This window comes from Pygocentrus nattereri, chromosome 21, assembly GCF_015220715.1.
Source record: "Pygocentrus nattereri isolate fPygNat1 chromosome 21, fPygNat1.pri, whole genome shotgun sequence".
In the NCBI taxonomy this organism is placed as follows: domain Eukaryota; kingdom Metazoa; phylum Chordata; class Actinopteri; order Characiformes; family Serrasalmidae; genus Pygocentrus; species Pygocentrus nattereri.
In genome coordinates this window covers 31392375-31412548 of record NC_051231.1, presented here as the reverse complement: position 1 = coordinate 31412548, position 20174 = coordinate 31392375, and the positions used below count along the sequence as shown (strand labels likewise).

The 20174-nt window shown below is 40.2% G+C and overlaps 2 protein-coding genes across 5 annotated transcripts in view; both read left to right on the top strand.

The window, feature by feature from the left end:
• The window catches only part of mon1a (MON1 secretory trafficking family member A), a 20474-nt gene extending 15472 nt beyond the window's left edge, over positions 1–5002 (top strand). Inside the window, exon 6 of the mRNA XM_017719396.2 lies at positions 490–5002. Coding sequence (XP_017574885.1) covers positions 490–630 — 141 coding nt within the window. The 3' untranslated portion in view covers positions 631–5002. The remainder of the gene's footprint in view (positions 1–489) is intronic.
• Positions 5003–7089: 2087 nt separating this feature from the next.
• mst1rb (macrophage stimulating 1 receptor b) overlaps positions 7090–20174 on the top strand; it is a 48262-nt gene continuing 35177 nt past the window's right edge. For 2 of the 4 annotated variants that reach the window (XM_017719390.2, XM_017719395.2), the window contains exons 1-3: positions 7090–7259; positions 15135–16072; positions 16394–16751. In XM_017719390.2, coding sequence (XP_017574879.1) covers positions 15228–16072; positions 16394–16751 — 1203 coding nt within the window. In that variant the 5' untranslated portion in view covers positions 7090–7259; positions 15135–15227. Of the gene's footprint in view, positions 7260–11127; positions 11146–15134; positions 16073–16393; positions 16752–20174 lie in introns of those variants that run through there. The other 2 variants (XM_017719392.2, XM_017719391.2) reach the window with 2 other exon arrangements.

Here is a 20174-nt window from a genome sequence, read left to right as displayed (position 1 = left end):
CACACACTACTCAACGTTTAAGCTGTTGCTGTACTGAGCGGAACTCACTAAACTCGCCCGGACTCCTGCGAACACGCGCAAACTCACGCATTGTCCTGTTACGAGGAGCCGCAAATAAACGAATGTAAAGCGTCTCGCAACTGCTGCTGTTTTCTCTGCCACAGTAAAAAAGCAGCAGGTAAACATGTTTGTGGCTTTGTTTACTTGTTTTATTTTATTCTTTCGCACTCTGTTTTGATTGGCTGTTGCAGGAAACTGTTTAGATTGAGTCGTTGACCAGTTTACACCAGGATTCGGGTCGAAAAAAATCTAACCTGGTCTGCACCCCTCACACACGACTCGACTCTCTCCAACTGTCGACTCCGACTGACCCAAAAATCTGCAGACTAGAGCCAACAGTATAGACACGGCCAAACTTAGAATCGGGGCTAAAATCAGGGGTCAAGTGATTGTTCTCTTACTGACATGAACTGTTCTCCTGTCCTGCAGGCCACCAGCGGCTTCGAGCTCTACCTCTGTTTCAGCCCTCTGGGTACGAAAGCACTGGCCATGTCCGCTGTCACCAAACTGCTGAAGTGGATCAGGAAAGAGGAGGACCGTCTGTTCATTCTAAACCCTCTAACATACTGACCCTTCAGTGCGTAAACCTTTTGTGGACCAGAGAAGATCTCAGGAAGATTTCCTGATCATGGTCAAAGCTCTAACCCACTGAAACTGTGCTGAACCTGCTGAGTGGACCATCCTGACCAGCACAAACGGCACCAAAATCACCTGGTTATTCCCCCTACAAGCCAACCCGGTTTGTACTGGACTGGCAAGAGTTCTTGGAGCAGAGCCGTAGGATTGGCTGTCCTTTCTGAAGCAGCTCACTTCACTCAGAAATGCTTTGAGAAAAACACTAACAAATTCTGTTAAAGGAGCTACATGTAGGAGTCAAATCAAAAAACTGTGATTTTTTTTTTTTTGTTTGTTTTGTTTTTTATTTTTGATGCCATTTAAAAAAAAAATTGTGACATTGTGACAGCCTTTCAGGATGACTGGACCTGCAGAAAGAACTAACTACTATGGAACTACTGTGTAAGTATCAGAGCAATTCACTGAAGTGTAGCCCCATATACAGACCCTTAGGGCTGCTTTCTAAGCCTAGATTAAAAGGAATTTCTAACAGTAATTCTTCATCAGCGCTGGAATTGATTGACTTCACCCAAGTTGTGGACTGTAGCATTTTAAATGCAGATTTTGTAAAGCATTGTCCATAATTAAGCTAAAACCCAGTCTGTGGAATGGGCCCATAGAGTTTAAGAGGTTAATATCTTGTTTGCAAGTGTTGACCAATATGTCTAGTCATTCCTATGGGGGCTTTTTTTTGTTGAATTCCACTGATGTAAACAAAGTCATTCAGAGTGGTTTGATGCCAAATGGTTCATCATAGAGAAACTATGAAACTGACTCACTAGGGGTCATCCTGTCTACAACACACACACAGCCATTTTATTCACCGTCCAAAACCACCAGTGAGCCTCCACCTCCTCTGAGTTTTATATGGAATGATGAGAGTGGTAGAACAGCGGTGAACAGTACATTTTCCTTTGGGACTGTTTTGCTTTATAACCATTCTCCAACATGAATGGCTCTTAAAAACACATTTCTGGCCAGAATCGTCTCCAAAGCATAGAAAAACTACGTTTACATGCACTTAATAATCCCATAACTGCAGAAAATCTGATTTTTCCATAATCTCATTAACATATTCACATGCACTTAAGTAATCAGATAATGGGGAAACTCAGTAATCGGACAGTAATCGGATTTCTACTTTGCAATCAGCCAATAAACTCGCAGAATAAGATGTGATGTAAAGATAATGTAAAACTTCATGCCGTGGCTTTTAAAACAAAAAAAAAAACAAAAAAAACAAAACATCACACCACTTTACCTGAAAATACGAACATAAATCATCTGGAAAACGAAGAATATTTAAATCCTTCTTTTCGTCAAGCATGTCGTTTCAGCATTGCTCTAAAATTGTTTAGCTGCGTCTCGCAGACTGAGAAATTAGAAAGAAATCAGAGTAAGAGTTTACATGCGCTGAGAAATCTGATTACTGAGCTAAAATCTTTAATCTGATCTAAGAAATCTGTGTACTGTGTGCACTGTTTGGTTCCTATCACCACCACTGTGAACAATTCTGATTCGGTGAGTGTCTCTAGAACAGACTACCAAACCACACTGAATAACTGAGTTCTTTGGTGTTGTGCCATAGAAGAGCCACTTTTGGTTCCTTAAAGGAACTTTCAGCAGATGGTTCTTTAAGTCAGCTGAAACCACTTGGCTGGAAAGTTCTTAAGGGAACCAAAAGTCACTTTTCTTTTGCTCCAGAGAACCACTTTTGGTACCTGGCTTTTGTGTACCATATGACATACATATGCCAGTTTTTTGGATAGAAATTTCCATGTAGCTCCTTTAACACACATTTACAGTCGCTTGCTTGTGCCTGGCTGCTTGAAGACCAAGTTCATACATGGCCTGTATTGCACCCTGTGCTGGCATACGTTTGGTTATCCGAGCGAGATATCAATGAGTATGACTGCTGCTGCACAGCTCTCAGATACAGGATGATGTACTTGTTTTGTTGAAAGCTACAGGAACGATATTGTCAAATGCCAGGAAACTGTTAATACTCCTGCTGTCGAGCGCATGAAGTAAAGTTAAGGAAGTCTGTCGCTGTACTGAGCCCCCTCCCTACCTTAAAGCCAGACAAATGTAAGCAGTTGCTGTAAGCAACGGAAGATACAGTCAGAGGGTGCTGCTTGGATTGTGGTTGATGTCAACATGCTCAGTTTTGACACACCAGTGAAAGGTGCCTATAAAAAAAATTACGTTCATATGAAAATCCTACCTATTTAGCCAGTCTGCTAACAGAAAATCAGCTTTATGGCAAGTTATAGCCCAAATAATATACAGTTGTAATGGTTATTCTTAACAGAACAGTTTCTGCATGCACTGACAGCTAAACCCAATAAATGGCCATTGCCTTTTCGTTCTTTTTAAGTGTCTTAGACCGACCACTGTTTTAGCCTAATGTAACATATCAAAATAACCCTTATATTAACTGAGCCGTGGTGGTTCACCTTCAGAGAAAAGCTTATGGACCAATCTGGGTGATATTTCAGTGAAAATATCTCAAAAGCAGCTTTCTTTTTTAGTTCTAATCCCATTTCATTTAATCCGTCTCTTCAGAAGACCATGTTTACTTGGGACAGTTAGCTTTGGTTTAGCAAAGGAGATTAGTGAACGTATTTCTGCAGAAGAAGGGTTGGCGATCACTGGCCTAACTGTTAAATGGAGGGAAAGAGATTCAAATTCCATCAAAGTACAGGTTTTAGGGCCTTAGCACTGCGTACCGCAGTGTTTTCCCTGAGCCAACATGCCTGATTTAGCTAAATGGCTAGTTAGCGAGCTAACTAGTAACACAGTGCTAAACTAGGAAAAAGGCTAAGCTCTGCAGTTTAAAGTCATCAAGGATTCAGTCAACCTTGGACCGAACTGATGGTTGGGACAAAAGTTAGACTTACAAAAGTTTTTTTCCAAAGTTTGCTGATTTGGCTACGTGAGGCTAACGTTGCTCATTACTTCCATTTCTTGTGAGCCACACCAGCTTCGTAGCTCATGTTCAGCATTTTTGGATGCCAGACTTATGGGCTAGTCCCCTACATTTGAGGGAATAGTGAAATTGCAAATGCAATTTATAACAAAGCAATGGTTTGCCAAAATCTTTTGTGTTGTTCTGTTTTATTCCAGTTGTTCCTCAGATAACTGGTGATTTTTGTTATAATGGGAAAATTTACACATACTTCCAGTTCATTGAGATTTCCTACTTTATTGGGGTTTTTTGTATTTTATCCTTTTTGTTCGGGGCACATTAATGTCCATTTGTGACTATACTGTCAAAAACTAATTGTTTGTATCTTAGAGAGAAATATATTACAATGTCTTGTATTTTCCAGTGAAGGAGGCAAGGTCTCATGATCTCTTAGCTTCACCTAACTGAAATCTAGCTGTAAGCAGATGTAATGTAGGGCGGTGGTTCTTAGAATCAGTCGTGTTTGGTGCTGTCCATGCTCTAATGCACATGATTCAGCTTGTGAGAAGCTGACTGAATGCATCAGAGCTAGGAAACTGTCCAAAAGTTTATAGACACCTGCTCATCTAGTGTTTCTTCACAAATACCACCAGCCCATCCCACAGAATGGAGCTCCATCACTCCAGAGAACGCAGTTTCACTGCTCCACAGCCCAATGCTGGGTGGCTTTACACCCCTCTAGCCGACGCTTGGCATTGAGCATGGTGACCTTAGGCTCATCTGAGGCTGTTCCAAAGCATCCTATTCTTTTGGTCAAGGCTTTTCTATGGAGATTTCTGTGTTCACTCATATTTAAGGGCTGTCTGAATACTTTTTGATACACAGTGTGTTTAGTAGTGCAGTGCAGCTTTTTCCAGGATTGGATTTGAGAACCACTGCTCTGAAGATTTGATTATAATGCTAAAATATCTCTCATTTTCCTTTGCAATGTTGATGACCCTGTTCCTCTTGCTTTTAACTGTGTGTATCCAGAATGGACCAAGTGGATTTTAAGAGATTGATGGAATATGTATGTTATGGATTGTCTTTTTAAAGTGATAGTTTGGCAGAAAAACAACAGATTTGTTGGGCGGGGGGTGAGTGAGTTGGAAGTGGTTATTGTATAAATCAGATTTTTAATCAAACTATCACTTTGTCAGTTCATACATTCCAAGCATTGAAAGGTTGTGGAGATTACTTGGTGCCCCTCATATCAGTGACTCTTGTATCTTTACGATGGTCAGTGCAGATCATTGTTTGCGACAACAGGAGTCGACACACATCTTCATGTGTTACTGACATGCACCCCATAGAAATTAGACCATGTAATGTTGCATTATGTAAATTAACAAATATTTAATAAAGATCTATTTAAATATGGTTTTGTCTGTTAGTGAGCATCAACTTTTTCAAAAGCTTTAAATCCCAAAGATCAATGTAAATTTTTTCAGGCCTGTTTTTTTGTTGTTGATTTAATGAATAAGCATGTACATGGAATTATGTAATGACAATATAAATGGTGTTATACCTAATTTACTCAAGATTTTGATCACTGCATCACTGCAACCATGTAGTAGCTAAGATCAGCTCCACTGACCATACTTTGTAGTTCTTCAGTTACAGACTGCAGTCCAGTTGTTTCTCTGATACTTTGCTAGCCCCCTTTGGCCATGTTCTTCAGTGGTCAGGACCCCCAACCCCTGCTAAAAAAGAAAAGGACCATTATGGTTTCTAGCGGTGTGTTTAGTGTGTGTTGTGCTGGGGTTTGCAGTAAGGAGCGCTTCTGCGCTGCGGCCCGCGCGCTCAATCACTCATTTCAAATTTAAAAATTAACGGAAAATTTAACGGCCCAGCGCGAGCCTGGGCTAACGGCTAACTAAGCCGAACTGAGAAAACCGTCTTCTGCCTTAATTATGGTTGCAGTTGCCATCCTGACACGTTAACCGGCTTAAAATAGTTCTGTAACAGCTAGCCAGGTTAACTAACGTTGCCTAACTAGTTAGTTAACTAGGTTAACTAAGATTAACTTAACGTTAGTTAGCCCGTTAGCGTTAGCTCGTGTGCGGTTTAGCTAGTAACGGATAAACTAGTCGAACAACGTCCGTTCCAGTCTTTTTAATCCATCATGACGGTCCATCGGTCAAGCATAACCAGTAACGAGGGTAACAAGCTCTGCGTTTTCTTTCATTATAGCTACAGCACAACGCATGGACTGGCTTTGTGTACCGTTACTGCACGTTAGACGGAGCTGAAGTCAGATTCTTGGTCGAATTGTCCGTTCCACCTTAAATGGTGCAGCAGTTAACGTGAATGCCTGGCGCCTGTGAGGAACTGCAGCACCATTTAAGGTGGAACGGGACAAGAAGCTGGCGAAAATGAAACCAACTTAATCCTCGAGTACGTTAGTGCACCCGGCATATGCTGGTATTTGACCTCAATTTAGACACGCAGCCTCCTCGACGTGTGGTCAGCGCAGCTCCTCAAAAAGAGGACGTAAGTATTTGAATATTGTGTTAACCTAATTTTATATGTGTTTGTTTGCCAAAAACCTCGCTTCACCCTGTGTTTGCCTCCCCTCCACACTTTTTTTAGTAATACAACTCCTCTGCCCCCAAACCTTTAGCACTCTAAATGTATGTAACGGTACTTATTTTGGTTCTTCAGGTACTCCATGGCTGTGCATACACCGACCGGTCGCGTCATTCTGGACACCTCCTTGTGTAAGTTGTACTATCAGCTCCACTGACCATATGGGAGAACTTTGTAGTTCGACAATTACAGACTGTAGTCCATATGTATCTCTGGATATTTCATTCAACCCCCTTTTACCCTGTTCTTCAGTGGTCAGGACCCCCACGGGACCACCAAAAAGCAGGTATTATTTGGGTTGTGGGTCATTTTCAGCGCTGCAGTGACACTGATGTGGTGGTGGTGTGTTAGTGTGTGTTGTGCTGGTGCGAGTGGATCAGACACAGCAGTGCAGCTGGAGTTTTTAAACACTATGTCCACTCACTGTCCACTCTATTAGACACTCCTACCTTGTCAGTCCACCTTGTAGATGTAAAGTCAGAGACGACAGCTCATCTGCTGCTGCACAGTCTGTGTTGGTCATCCTCTAGTCCTTCATCAGTGGTCACAGGATGCTGCCCACAGCACCAAAATGATACCTGCTCTGTGGTGGTCCTGTAGGGGCCCTGACCACTGAAGAACAGGGTAACAAAGTATCAGAGAAACAGTTGGACTATGGGCTGTAACTGTAAAACAACAAAGAGCTCCTATATGATAAGTGGAGCTGATAAAATGGGCAATGAGTAGAAACAAGGAAGCATGGTTAATGAGCCAGTAGGGGGCGCTGTGAGCGCATAGCCAGATGGAGCCCTCACTGTTGGTTCAGTGTAAGTTTGAATCACTCCCTGAAGGCGGAGCGTTGAGTGGGCTCTACTGCTCTCTGGGCTTTGAGTGATCGCTCCAACATTCCTTTGTAAATGCAGGTTCTGGTGAAAAGAAAACAGGAGATTTGAGTAAGTGGACTGACCACATGGACAGCGGCATGATAGAGGAGAGTCCGGAGTTTGCTGACATATGATAAAGAAAAAAGGAGAAGAGCAAAGGAGAAGACCTTGCTTATCCCAGCCAGGTAAGAGACTCAGCCGTCTCCATCACAGCAGCACTTTCCCTCATACTTTTCACTCTTGTGTTTTTGAGGTTAAGAAAATCGCATTGATTTCCCGTTGATTTGTTTATCTCTAAGGAGGAATCCAGGTGATTTAATGACGCAGAGGATTTGTTTATGTGAATTTGTGTACAGATTGTGTACATGAAATAAAAAGCCCCAAACCATAGTAACACATGTGACAAAAATACCAAATGAAAATGTCCTTTTTCTCAGATTTTAGATGGTGAAACAGGCCTATAGACTTAGGTTTAGGCTACATTTACATTTATGGCATTTGGCAGATCATTTAACACAGGCAGGCGAAGGTAGTGTTAGGAGTCTTGCCCAAGAACTCTCATTGGTGTAGTGTAGGGTACTTAGCCAGGCGGGGATAGAGCTCCAGTCTACAGTGGAAGGCAGAGGTGTTATCCACTACACTATACATTCAGCTGAAAGAACACTACACACTTAAAAATGATGGTTCTTCTTCTTTAGTAAAGAAAATGTTTGTGTAGAACCAAGAACACTCAAAGAACCCTTTGCATTGTAAAAGGGTTCTCCAGATTGATGGTGTATATGGTTCTATATAGAAGCTTGTTGAGATGGCTTGTATATAGTGCCAAAAAGGGTCCTTCTATTGTTACAACATGCTTGTTACAATAGAGGAACCTTTTTTGGTGCTGTACAGAAGCCTTTTCAGAAAGACCATTAAATCAACTGGATTTATCAGATAGTTTGTTTTCGCCATTGTAAACTAGCATGTTCTGTAGTTGTCCTGAAATCAGATAAACAATGAACAACCGGCTTGTAAAACCTCATTAATAATCGTCATTCATTTACGTGGAGCTTCTTTTTGAGGGGAACCTATCAGGCTGAAGTTGTAAACCTACTGGCCAGCAAAGATACGTGTGTTGTTATGTACATATTTGTGTTAGAACAATGCAACGTATGACCAAGTACTCGGTGCCCTTTCCTTCTGCTCTATCAGGGAGAGTGTTTGCAGACTCTTTATCAGTAAAATAAAAAGCAGTTCAGTCTTAGTTGCTTTTCTGTAGTGTTCACTCTAAGCTTCAGTGTTTTTCTCATGAACTGAACATCTAAAAGGCACATTTTCTCACCAAAGACATACACTCCTACAGAAAGGCTGTTTAGTCAAAAGAATGGTTCTGTCCAGATCCATGAGTTTTGTGTAGAACCATCTCATGCTGAAATGGTACTGTGCCTGGTGAAAAGGTTCTTCAGACTTATGGAGCATGTTTTGTACATACATACACACTCACTGGCCACTTTATTGGGTACACATGTTCATTTGCTTGTTAACACAAATAGCTAATCAGCCAATCACACGACCGCAACTCACTGCATTTAGGCATGTAGAGGTGGTCAAGACAACTTGCTGAAGTGCAGGCCGAGCATCAGAACGGGGAAGAAAGGGGATTTAAGGGGCTTTGAACGTGGCGTGGTTGTTGGTGCCAGACGGGCTGGTCTGAGTATTTCAGAAACTGCTGATCTACTGGGATTTTCACGCTCAAGCATCTCTAGGGTTTACAGAGAACGGTCCAAAAAAGAGGAAATATCCAGTGAGCGGTCAGCTGTGTGGACGAAAATGCCTTGTTGATGTGAGAGGTCAGAGGAGAACGGGCAGACTGGTTCCAGATGATAGAAAGGCAAAAGTAACTCAAATAACCAACCAAAACCTCTGAGGAACGTTTCCAACACCTTGTTGAACGTCTGCCACAAAGAATTAAGGCAGTTCTGAAGGCAATGTATATGTAGACCTTTTAGGTGGTTCTATATATAGCTAGCGCCAAAAGGTATAGTTAGTTTATATGGGTTCTATAAGCTTGTAAGCTCATAACAATATAGGAACCCTTTTTGGTGCTAATGGTTGTTCAGGGGTTCTTTAGTACAGAAAAGGGTTCCACATTACACCATAAACAGTCAGAGAACCCCTTTGCATGAATAAAGGGTTATTTGCATCATGAAAGTATTCTTAAGCTTGCAGACTGCAGAGCCTTTTTGAAAAGGGTTCTATATAGCACCAAAAAGGGTTCTGCTATTGTTAGGATATCAAGCCTGTAGCAATAGAAGAACCAATCTGAACCACCCTTTCACAATGCAGAGAACCCATCAATTCAAAGGGTTCATTAAGTGCTCATGGATCTATATAGAGCCATTATCTTTACTAAAGAAGAGCAATGTTTCTTAAGTGTGTATACAGAACTGTTTTAAGTTCTATAAAGAACCATGTACAGCACATTCTCCATCAGTCTAAAGAGCCATTTCACCAGGCAAAGAACCGTTTAAGCACAATATGGTTCTAAATAGAACCATTCCAACCCTTGAAGAACCTTTGTTTTAAAGTAAACAGTTGTGTGATAAATAATAGATTCTTTGCGATTCCTGTGCTGTAAACTAAACACTTCCCTCTCCAGAGACATTATAAAATAGGATACTTTGGCACAGGGCAGCCTAGAAGAGCAAGTCAAGTGCAGGATCTCACTAATACTTGCAATTTCACAGTCACATTATTTATATCGCTGTTGTTGGAACAAAACCTTGTATTTCCAAAATGGTGACTTTACAGGAGAAGGAAAAAACCTACTTTACTTTTAATGTAAGTCAATTGAACCAGATTTTTTGCCAAGTCATTTTGGGCCGTTTCTTTTGGTCCATTCATCATGAAATTTGCACACAGTGTAAAGAGCAACAGGCATTTTCAAATTATGACAAAAGCTGAAAAAAGACAAAAATTGAGATATGAGGTTTTGTTCCAACAGCAGTGATATATATATATATATATATATATATATATATATATATATATATATATATAATGATAAAAGGCCCCAAACTATGGAAACGGCTGTTTAACAACCACCTTATCAAATTGCTAACAGGCTAAGAGGCTAATCCAGTATATTCAGACTTATGTTCAGAGTGAAAGTGCTTTATTATATACAATATGTGACACAACGAACAAGACCAAATGAAATGACCAAATTATTATTTTTTTGATTCTAGATGGTGAAACAGGCCTATCCGTCCTCCGTCATACACACGGTTCATGTGTATCTGTTAATGATATATAGAGGGGATTCAAATTGAGCAGCATAAAGAATCATTTCATATTATTATTATTTATATTATTTTATTTCACCATTTTCAACTTGGCATCCTGAATCAGAATCAGATTGAATCATGAGGTGACTAGAGATTCCTGCTCTTACATTTCACTTAACGGAGAATTCCAGTAATTTTTCAGAATATCTGCTTAATTCACTGGTGTAAACAGAGACGTTCAGAGAGGCTTGATATAAAAAAGGTTGATTGTAGAGACTCAGATGTCTTTACAGTGGTGGTGGTAGGAACCAGAGGTCACCATGACTACAACACACATATAGCCATTTTATTTACCATCCAAAAACACCAGTGAACCGAAATGTGTTCGTATATAATGTTGATGAAGGTAAAATAGTGATACATCTGAAAAAGTAAGTTTTCTCTGGGGACTGTTTTGCCTTACATGTAGCATGTAGCTCTTCACAATGACATCAGGCTGAGACATCACAGGCAGTGAATTCATAACCATTTCACATAGTAACTTTCTGAGGGAGGTTTAGAGACGGACGTCTGGTTCCTATCACCACCGCTGTGAACAGTTCTGACTCGGCAAGAGTGGAGCGTTTACATTTACATTACAGGCATTTGGCTGGTGCTCTTATCCAGAGCGACTTACAGTTTGATCATTTTTTACAGGGAGGCCAAGGTGGTGTTAGGAGTCTTGCCCAAGGACTCTTATTGGTATAGTGTAGGGCGCTTGCCCAGGTGGCGGATTGAACCCCAGTCTACAGCATAGAAGGCAGAGGTGATACCCACTACACTAACCAACCCCTTGGCATTTAACACCAAACCACTCTGAATGACTTTGTTTGTCATATTAACTATGTAATTAGGCAGAAAATTGGTGGAATTCTTCTTTAAGATGATGGTTTAGAAATGAAGTTTGAATACTGTTAGGTTTATTTACCATGAAGTTAATTAAAAATAAGGCACATATAAGGCTCATTTGTAGACTTGGAGGATCTGACTCTTTTACTACAGGAGGGTTTATGTCTGTGTGCTCTGTTCATTGTTGTACTGTTTCCAGCGCACATTGCACAACAGCAAGGATGTAATGAGTACATCTTTATTGAAATTTAACCAGAGATTTAACTAGAGATGAATGTATACAACAGAACAAAAGAGGCAAGGCAGGCCACACTGCACAAGGAAAACCCTTGATCTGCGATCTCCAGATGAATGTTTATTAACCAGACACAGTGCACAAAAACAGGGTGTACAAAATGTTTTAAAAAAGAAGCGTTTCTTTAAAAAAAAGAAGTTGTTTGAGTACGCAGTAGAAATCAGAAAATGAATATAAATGTTCATTTAAGTTCAATTACAGCACATTTTGGACTGAAGGTTTCAGAATGAAACTTTTGAAAATTACATAATTTAAGGCACAAATAAATTGCAAATTGAACTTCTGGTAGGCTTGCAGGACCTCAGTCTCTCTACTACAACACAGCTGAAATCTGTTCTGCTCAGGGCGCTCTGTCTGTTGCACATAATACAGCAGCACTTTAGCTACGAAATACTTTGGTTAGAATTTACTCAGAAAACTGAAAAGTGATGGTAAATGTATGTATATGACTTTCTGTACTACTACAAAAGGTATTTTGCCATTATATTTAATAGTGACCATGAAAAGTGTTCATTATAATTTAACCAGTTTCCATTTTTGGGGAAAGTTGCTCTTTATTACTATTATCAAGTGAATTTGTATGTGTGTATCTAATACATGTGGCACAGTAGTGAAAAAAGCCTTCAAAGTCAACAGAAGGAGCTTTTGGAGGAAACTGAATTGGCTGTGGATTTGAAGAATCACCTGTCTCTTTACTGAAAGTGATTTTGTGTACTTTTAGCATTCTTTTAATGAAACCTGTTGTAGGAAAAATTTTAATGTTATCCACTTTGCAAACCTGATTTGCTTTTACATCTGTGTCTGCGTACAATAATCCTCAGCCAAGTGCAACATTTAAAATACAGATTTGATTGTAGTTTGATTAATTGTATGATAAATTGTAGCCTTTTTTGGGTGTTATATGAAATCAGCTGGTGTTGATGTTAGGCTTACTCATGTAAACGCTAGATGCACGCATATAGAGTCAGTCTATAATGTTTAACACCCATGTACTCCACGTTACTGGACTACTACACTACAGTTATCACGAGAACGTACCAGTACAACACAATCTCTCCTGGCTGTAGCCTTTCAACACTGGAAAAGCAAACAAAACTTCTGACACTGTTTTTTTTTAATGAATCAATGGAAACTCGATTTAAGTGCGTGGATCGATTAAGCCAGAGCATAAAGCTGGTCCAGAAGCACCATTAGTATGTAAGCTCATGTTTCACCGGCCATTAACGCACATGTAGGCTGGTGTATCAGGCACACACGAAATATAATGAAAGAAGAAAACCTTGCTTTCGTCTACTTATAAACTGGACTATCGAAACAGCACCTGTGCCCTCATAATAAAGCACTGATAGATAAAGTGCAGGTGGGTTTATTTAAGTGGCTGAAAATGACCAGTTTTGTGTGTCCAAACACAGTTAATTTAGGTGACCACTCAGCTCCCCAGGTCATGCTTCAGCTGGCATCAAGTTCACTTGCTAGTCACGTAGTGTTTGTGAGGAGAATGCAAAGCAGAGAGGCCCTCCGGCTGCACGGGGTTAATGAGCGACACGCATGGTATACGGGGTCCGTCCTCTTTAAAAATATCTTAAGCCCTCTGTCCAACATTTAGGGCATAATTGATTTATTTGGATGGGGATATATTTAGACTGATTAGGTTGAATCATAACATTTCAGCTTACTGGCTATTGATTCTTGCAGCTAAACTACATGTTTGTAGACATTATCTTCCAGGCTTTAAAGCTCTAGAACTGGTAGAAGGCAGTGGTGGACCACTGTGTGTACTTGTGTTAAAGCAGAGACACCCAAGGTAAAATATTACTCCAGTAAAAGTAGAAGTTCCTCCCTTTAGACCTCCACTGGAGTAAAAGTACTAAAGTATTTACCTTCAAATGTAGTTAAGTATAAAGTAAAAGTACTAAAAGAGTAATTCTGGCTCTGATGTCCTGTTATCATTTTTATAACCAGACTGGCTTCATGAACTCATTTCAGGTGAAAGTCCTCCAGCGTCTCTCTTGGTAAACCAGTCTTTTAATAGAACGTCATTAATTAGTGACGCTGACGTCTATTAAAATGATCAGAAGCACAAAACACTGAAGGTAAACAGTTTCCATCAGGGAGAACCGAGTGGCTCTGAAATCACTTTTTACACACAAGCAAAGTTTCAGTTTCAGATTTATTTACAACTTAGTTCCAAGTTTAAGTTGAATAAAAACTGGCTTTAAACTCAGGATCACAGATGAGCTCCTTTATTATGTTGATCTGTAGGCGTCTGTTCATAAACATAAACCAGCCCAAACTCATTTACTATAAAATGAAATGGTGTTTGTAGAAATTCAGAAAAAAGCCGCGTCAGTCTCGACTGCATATGTGGACATATTTCTATATTGAGCTCTATTTACACAAAGTTAGGTTAGTTCATCATTTATGTTGAACAGACTCCCAAAGTTTTACGCTGCTGTGCTGACGTTGAACTGTGTGCTGCACTGGGTTTGTATGACCAACGGGTCAAAACCAGCTCTAAACAAAGTGACCGCTGGGCCCTGATTGGTGCTCTGGCTTTGCGCTTCTTTCGTTTTGACATGTTCTGTTTTTATACATACAGAAACCAAAAGGAACGACAGATTTCTCAAAATGTAGGAGGAAAAAGTCGGATATTAGACTCTGAAATGTAGTGGAGTGAAAGGAAAAAAAGTCGCCCAGAACAGAGAAACTTCAGTACAGAAACACCAAAAAAGTACAGTCATGAATTACATTTACTTCGTTACTGTCCATCACTGGTAGAAGGACATAGTTTTTGGACTGAAAGCATGGGGACCTGGTGATGTTGAACTTATTTTTCAGAAGCTGTTATTAGACTATCTGTGTATTCACTCACTATCTACTTGAAAAGAAACACATAACTTGTAACGTTTACTCATTGGCCACTTTATATGGTCCACCTTCCTTGTTGGTAGTATTGAAGTGTTAAAGAGCAAACTGGTGAACCTCTGGAGTAAACAAAAAAAGGTGTTTGTGGTGTTTTTAAACTTCACGATAAACTTATTTACTAAGGCAGTCTTCTCCCCCTTTGTTGTTTACAGTGAGTCAAACCAGACTCCCATTTTTGTCTTGAGGTATGGCAACAGTCCCGTCTTACTCATTTAGACCGGAACAATTGCTGCTATTCTGCCAGAAAAGGCTGGTTCACTTCAGGCTATCTTGACTGGTCAAAATGTAAATAAAGATCTCAGTCATGCATTTCTTGTCAGTCACCCGTGTGTTTTTTGCTTCCTAAAGGGCAAAAATTTATGAGTGACTTGAACATATGTTGGCTTGCACATAAGCGTCTAGGAGAAACCTTTGCTTGGCATGGTTTTGTGGAGGTTTTTGGAATATTAAATAGTTTTTTCACACTTGTGTATCATTTAAGAAAATGGTTCCTGAAAGAATATTTCTTTAGGGAACCAGAAGTAATTCTTCTTTACCAAAGAACCCTTTTGGGAACCTTTATTTTCAGATATAAGAGTAGTTTAATTAGTCAACATATTCTTACTGGCTTTATTAATACAAACTTGAGCTTGGTGTGTATGCTGAAACTGCAGCTTAAGTTATGACCAGTCTTTTTTTTTTCTTAGAGATTCCATGGCAGAACCCAGGATGTCTCAAGTAAAAGGCTTGAGCTGGAGGTAACCATAAGACATCTGGTGTTTCCAGGTTCCAGGTTCGACATGGTCTACTGGACCACTCTTCTGGTAACATGTGTCTGGGTTCAGGCAATGGTAATGGTCTCTTCGGACACTTGTCCTTCCACCACCCTTGTTGCTGTCAACTTCTCCATCTCTTACCCCATGCCCTTCTTCCAGACTAGGAACCCTATCCAGAACATCGCAATCAACCCTGTGTATCACGAGATCTATTTGGCCTCTCAGAATCTCATTGAGGCAGTGAACAGCACTCTGGGTAAAGTGTGGGAGTTGTGCACGGGACCCGTGGGCAGTCCCGAGTGCAAGTTGTGCAGTCTCTGCGACATTGAGAAGGATCCACTTCCAGAGGATACGGATAACGAAGTCTTGCTTTTGGATACATACCTCATGTACCTTTATTCCTGTGGAAGCTCTCAGTACGGAGTATGTTACTTCCACCAGCTCAATGAGAGTGGCCAACCACTCGGACCCTCTAAGTGTCTTTTCCGGAAGGAATTCAATTCTCCTGCCTTCTGTCCAGATTGCATTGCGAGCCCTTTGGGCACTAAGGTCAGCATGGTGGAAGAGGGCCAGACGGTGTACTTCTACGTGGCCGCCACCGTCAACGACAGTGTCACACAACGCTACGGCCGCAAGTCTGTGTCAGTTCGCCGACCTTTGGCCACAGAAGATGGCTTCCATCCGGATTTCCAAGGCCTGACTGTCCTGCCGAAGCTTCGGCGGGCATACAGCATTGAATATGTCTACAGCTTCTCCACAGCAGACTTTGTCTACTTCCTGTCTGTACAGAGGGAGAAAGCTGACCAGGATTCTTCGCCATACCAAACGAGATTGGGCCGCCTACCTCGACATGAGTGGGAGACCAGGAGGTAAGGGGGGGCGATATGGCAAAAAATGTGGTATCATGATACCACTATACTTTGTTGTTCTTATGTTTGTGGACAATTGGTATAATGATTTTTTTAATTCAACGTTTATAAAAGCAGCAACTATAAACAATGTAATGAATAAATTGATAAAATAAAAGAAAGGCATAATGGATTAAATTCCAGTCAACAATTTGTTACTGTACAGCATGATGGAACTATACACTGGTTGCTGTTTACAGGGTCTATGACATTACTTATGATATACTGATGATAGCCATGATACCACAATAATAGTCACATACCATCCACCTCCACTCTAAGGTACAGGGAAGTTGTGTTGGAGTGCCGTTTTGAACCCAAACGAAGGCGGAGGAGGAACGCCAGCGAGGCCTTCAAAGATATCGTCTACAATGTGGTGCAGGCAGCGCATTTCGGCAAGGCCGGCCGAGAGTTGGCTGACGAGCTGGGCGCCGAAGAAGAGGACGACATCCTGTACGGTGTTTTCGCTGTCACAGACGACTCAGGGGTTCCAGAGCACGACTCAGCACTCTGTGCCTTCCCCGTGGACTCTGTGAACTTGTTCATAGACGAAGGTGTGGAGGACTGCTGTAAGTCCGGCCCGGAGCAGCTCTCCAGGGGCCTGTGCCACTTCCAGCCCTGCGAAAGCTGCCCACATGAGGTCAGTTTGGAGCAATTAATTATCTGCTTGTGTTACTGGCTCATAGACTGAAATGTCACTGTCAATCATTTGATCTCTGAAAGATTTCCAAGTAAAAGAGAAAGATGTCTTTGCTGTGGAAGTGGTTCCAGATGTGGTCATTTATCACAATAACAATAAAACTGCTTTCTTCATGGAAAGCACTTTGTGGTTTTGGTCCATTTGTAATGAAACCTAAGGGTTCTTAGATTTTACGTTTTCTTTTAAGTGCGCATGCAAAGAGACAAGGGCAATAATCATTTTTTTTTATGTAAACCACAATTAGTGTGACATGAAAAAAATCAAGATAAGAGAAAATAACTTTTTGCGTAGCTGCATTAAACAAAGACCTGAAAAAAACGTCTTGCTCTTGATTATTAGAGTTTTATAGATTATTAGAGTTAGTTCTAGGGATTATTGTGCTGCCATGTAGTGTATATATACATAGGATTAAGCATGTAGTGCAGACTAAAGCCGTGTCTCAAAGCCAAAGATGCAGCAGAGGAAGGCACTATTATTCAAGGGTTCTTCAGTCAAAAAAAGGTTCTGTACAAAACCATGAACACTCAGAGAACCCTTTGCTTGATTTAAGGGTTCTTTGCATAGTAAAAGCGCTCTTTAGATTGATGGAAACTGTGCAGGGTCTATATTGAACCTTTTTGAAAAGGGTTCTATGCAGCACCAAAAAGGGTTTCGCTATTGTTACAAGCCAAAGAACCCTTTTTTTGGTACTATATAGAACGCTTTTTGCTGAGAGTGTAGCACAGTTTTCAGATTTTAAGCCATGATTTATTGTATTTCTATCTTGGTTTTTTTATTCATTCAAAATTTGCTGCATGTTTTAATGCAGTTGTATGCACAAATTTTACCCACCTGGTCAAATTGCATGTTCAGTTCAGCAAATAAACAGTAATTGTGCATTAAATATATGGAAATCGGTTCTCTGCAGAGGATGTGTTCACTTCATTTCACTGAGAAAATAAACACAACATGTAATTTGACCAGGGGAGCCCAAACTTTCATATATAACTGTATAACACTTCATAACACTCTTCACAGCTTGTTTTTAATGTTTTACGCTCCTGCCCTCATCTAGAAAAAAGTAAAGTAGGCTCATGTAATAAACTTTCTGCAAGAGTGAGAGGAGTGAATGTGTGGGTGTGTGCGCCAGTGGAATGCGGTGGGAGTGGAAGATTAATGACAATTCGTTTTTCTAATGCTGGAAACACTTTCTGTTTGTGCTGAAGATGTGTTTATGGATGTCTGATAAACAATAGAAAGTGATGGTTTCCATGGATGCACTGTGATGTATATCTCAGCTTTTATTAGGTTACATAGACCATTTACTTTGAGGCAGTGTGTCTTTTTAAATCTATCTTTTAAACCCCCCCTCCCCCCAACCCACACACACCCCCAACCCTCACACACACCCCAACGTTCTTCATAGGACGTTCTTGAGAAGATACACCACAAAGATGCGGACAGTAATAAGATTTCAGCTTTACATCCTGCCAATAAACTCAAGACGTGACGTAAACATAACATGAAACTCAAACATCATGCTGCAGCTTTTCTTTTAAACATTGAGTCACTTTAGCAGAAGATGAAGAATATTCCGATTTTTAGTTTCGTCCAGCATGTAGTTGGTGTCAGTGTTGCATTCAAAGTTTTTTGTTGCAGTCTTATTTTAGGGTATACATCTGAAGGTATATATGCCATCAAAAACCTGATTACTGAGCTAAAATCCAGCTCTCTTTGGTGAATTTCCTAATCGGATTTCTAGACATTAATCGGTTCTAAGTAATCAGAGTGTGCTGTTTACATGACCACTTGAATAATCAGATAACTGCAGAAATCTGAGAATCATCTGACTGTTAAGTGAGTATTAATGCGTTTAGTGTGGTAAACAAATGATTGGGATCAGTCTTGGGTAGCATGAAACAAATCCATGCTGACCCATGAGGAATGAAGTCTATTTGAAAACATGTTTTATTTGGCTGGCCAGTTGTTACATTGCACTTTTTTTTGTTCCATTTTCCATTTCCATTTACAGCATTTAGCAGACGCTCTTATCCAGAGCGACTTACAAGAAGTGCTTTGTCAATCTACAGAAAAGTATCTTTGCTAGTTACCGATAGCTTAGAGAGAAAGACAGTCCTGAGCTCAGATACTGCTAGAAACAAATATGTCACTGCAGACACCAAGAGAAAAAGAACCAGAGTTGAACGCAGAACTCTGTGCCATTCAATGCAATACAATAACAGTAAGATACAATACAATAAATAAAATAAGTGCAGCTTATAGATCAATGCTCATTCCAATGTTCCAGATATAGCTAGACAGTGACTAAGTAAAGCAATAAAGGTAGAATGATAATCTCAGTAATTACATGAATGTTGCCAGTGTTACTTCAGAAGACCAGTTCTATAATGTTTGTATAATTTTCTTTAAAAATAATAATTATTTGCTCTATATAGGTCTCAAATACTAACGGATATCTGAAACTATTGTTGGCCAATCAGTGAGGCAGCTCATTTTCAGAAGAACTTTCACACGGTTTAGTTTGACGTGATGCTGGAAATGTGTGACCAAGAAGCGTGAGATGATGCAAGTGCGGTGTAGGGCTGCTGTCAGTCATCTCTGGAGCTGGTTAGTTTGGACCTTTGAGCTTTAAAGGAACTGTGCCTTCACTTAGATTCACTTCTTTGGGGTATCACCTGTAAAAATGAACTTTGCATAGCTGGAGATTGTAAAATAACCCTGGACCTTTATTGTAAAGGCCAGCGAAAAATAATCACCACATGCTCAGAGATTTTGCACAGTAACTGTAAATTTGCAGTGCAGAAGCAAATCTTAATTTAGGAATCTTAACTTGCAGCATCTTATCACAGATTAGGAAATCTTAACCAAGATGATCGAAGTCAAGAATCAGCTGTCACGTTTGTTACCTAGCAACCGACCATGTTTTTAAAATGTTATTAGAAAAAAAAAAAAAGACCTCTTAAGTCAAAAGTCCTGTTTTCATTGAGTGCATTTACATGCACTTTATAATCCAGTAACTACAGAAAATCAGATTTTGTCAGTAATCCGATCAACATGTTCAACAGGGCTCTTGAGTAATCAGATAAAGGGAAAACTCCGGGCCTACATGAGTCAGACAGTAATCAGATTTCTTCCTTACAACCAGCCAATAAACTCACAGAAGAAGACGTGGCGCAAAACATAATGTAAAACTCACTTTACTGGAAAATATGAACATACATCATCTAGAAGATGAAGAATATTTAAATCATTCATTTTTTGTTTGGTGTCTGCATCACTCCAAAAGTGTTCTGCTGCGATTTGCGCCGACGCTGCTCACTTATTTGATCTGTTTCGCTCATGTTCAGACTGAGAAATCAGAAA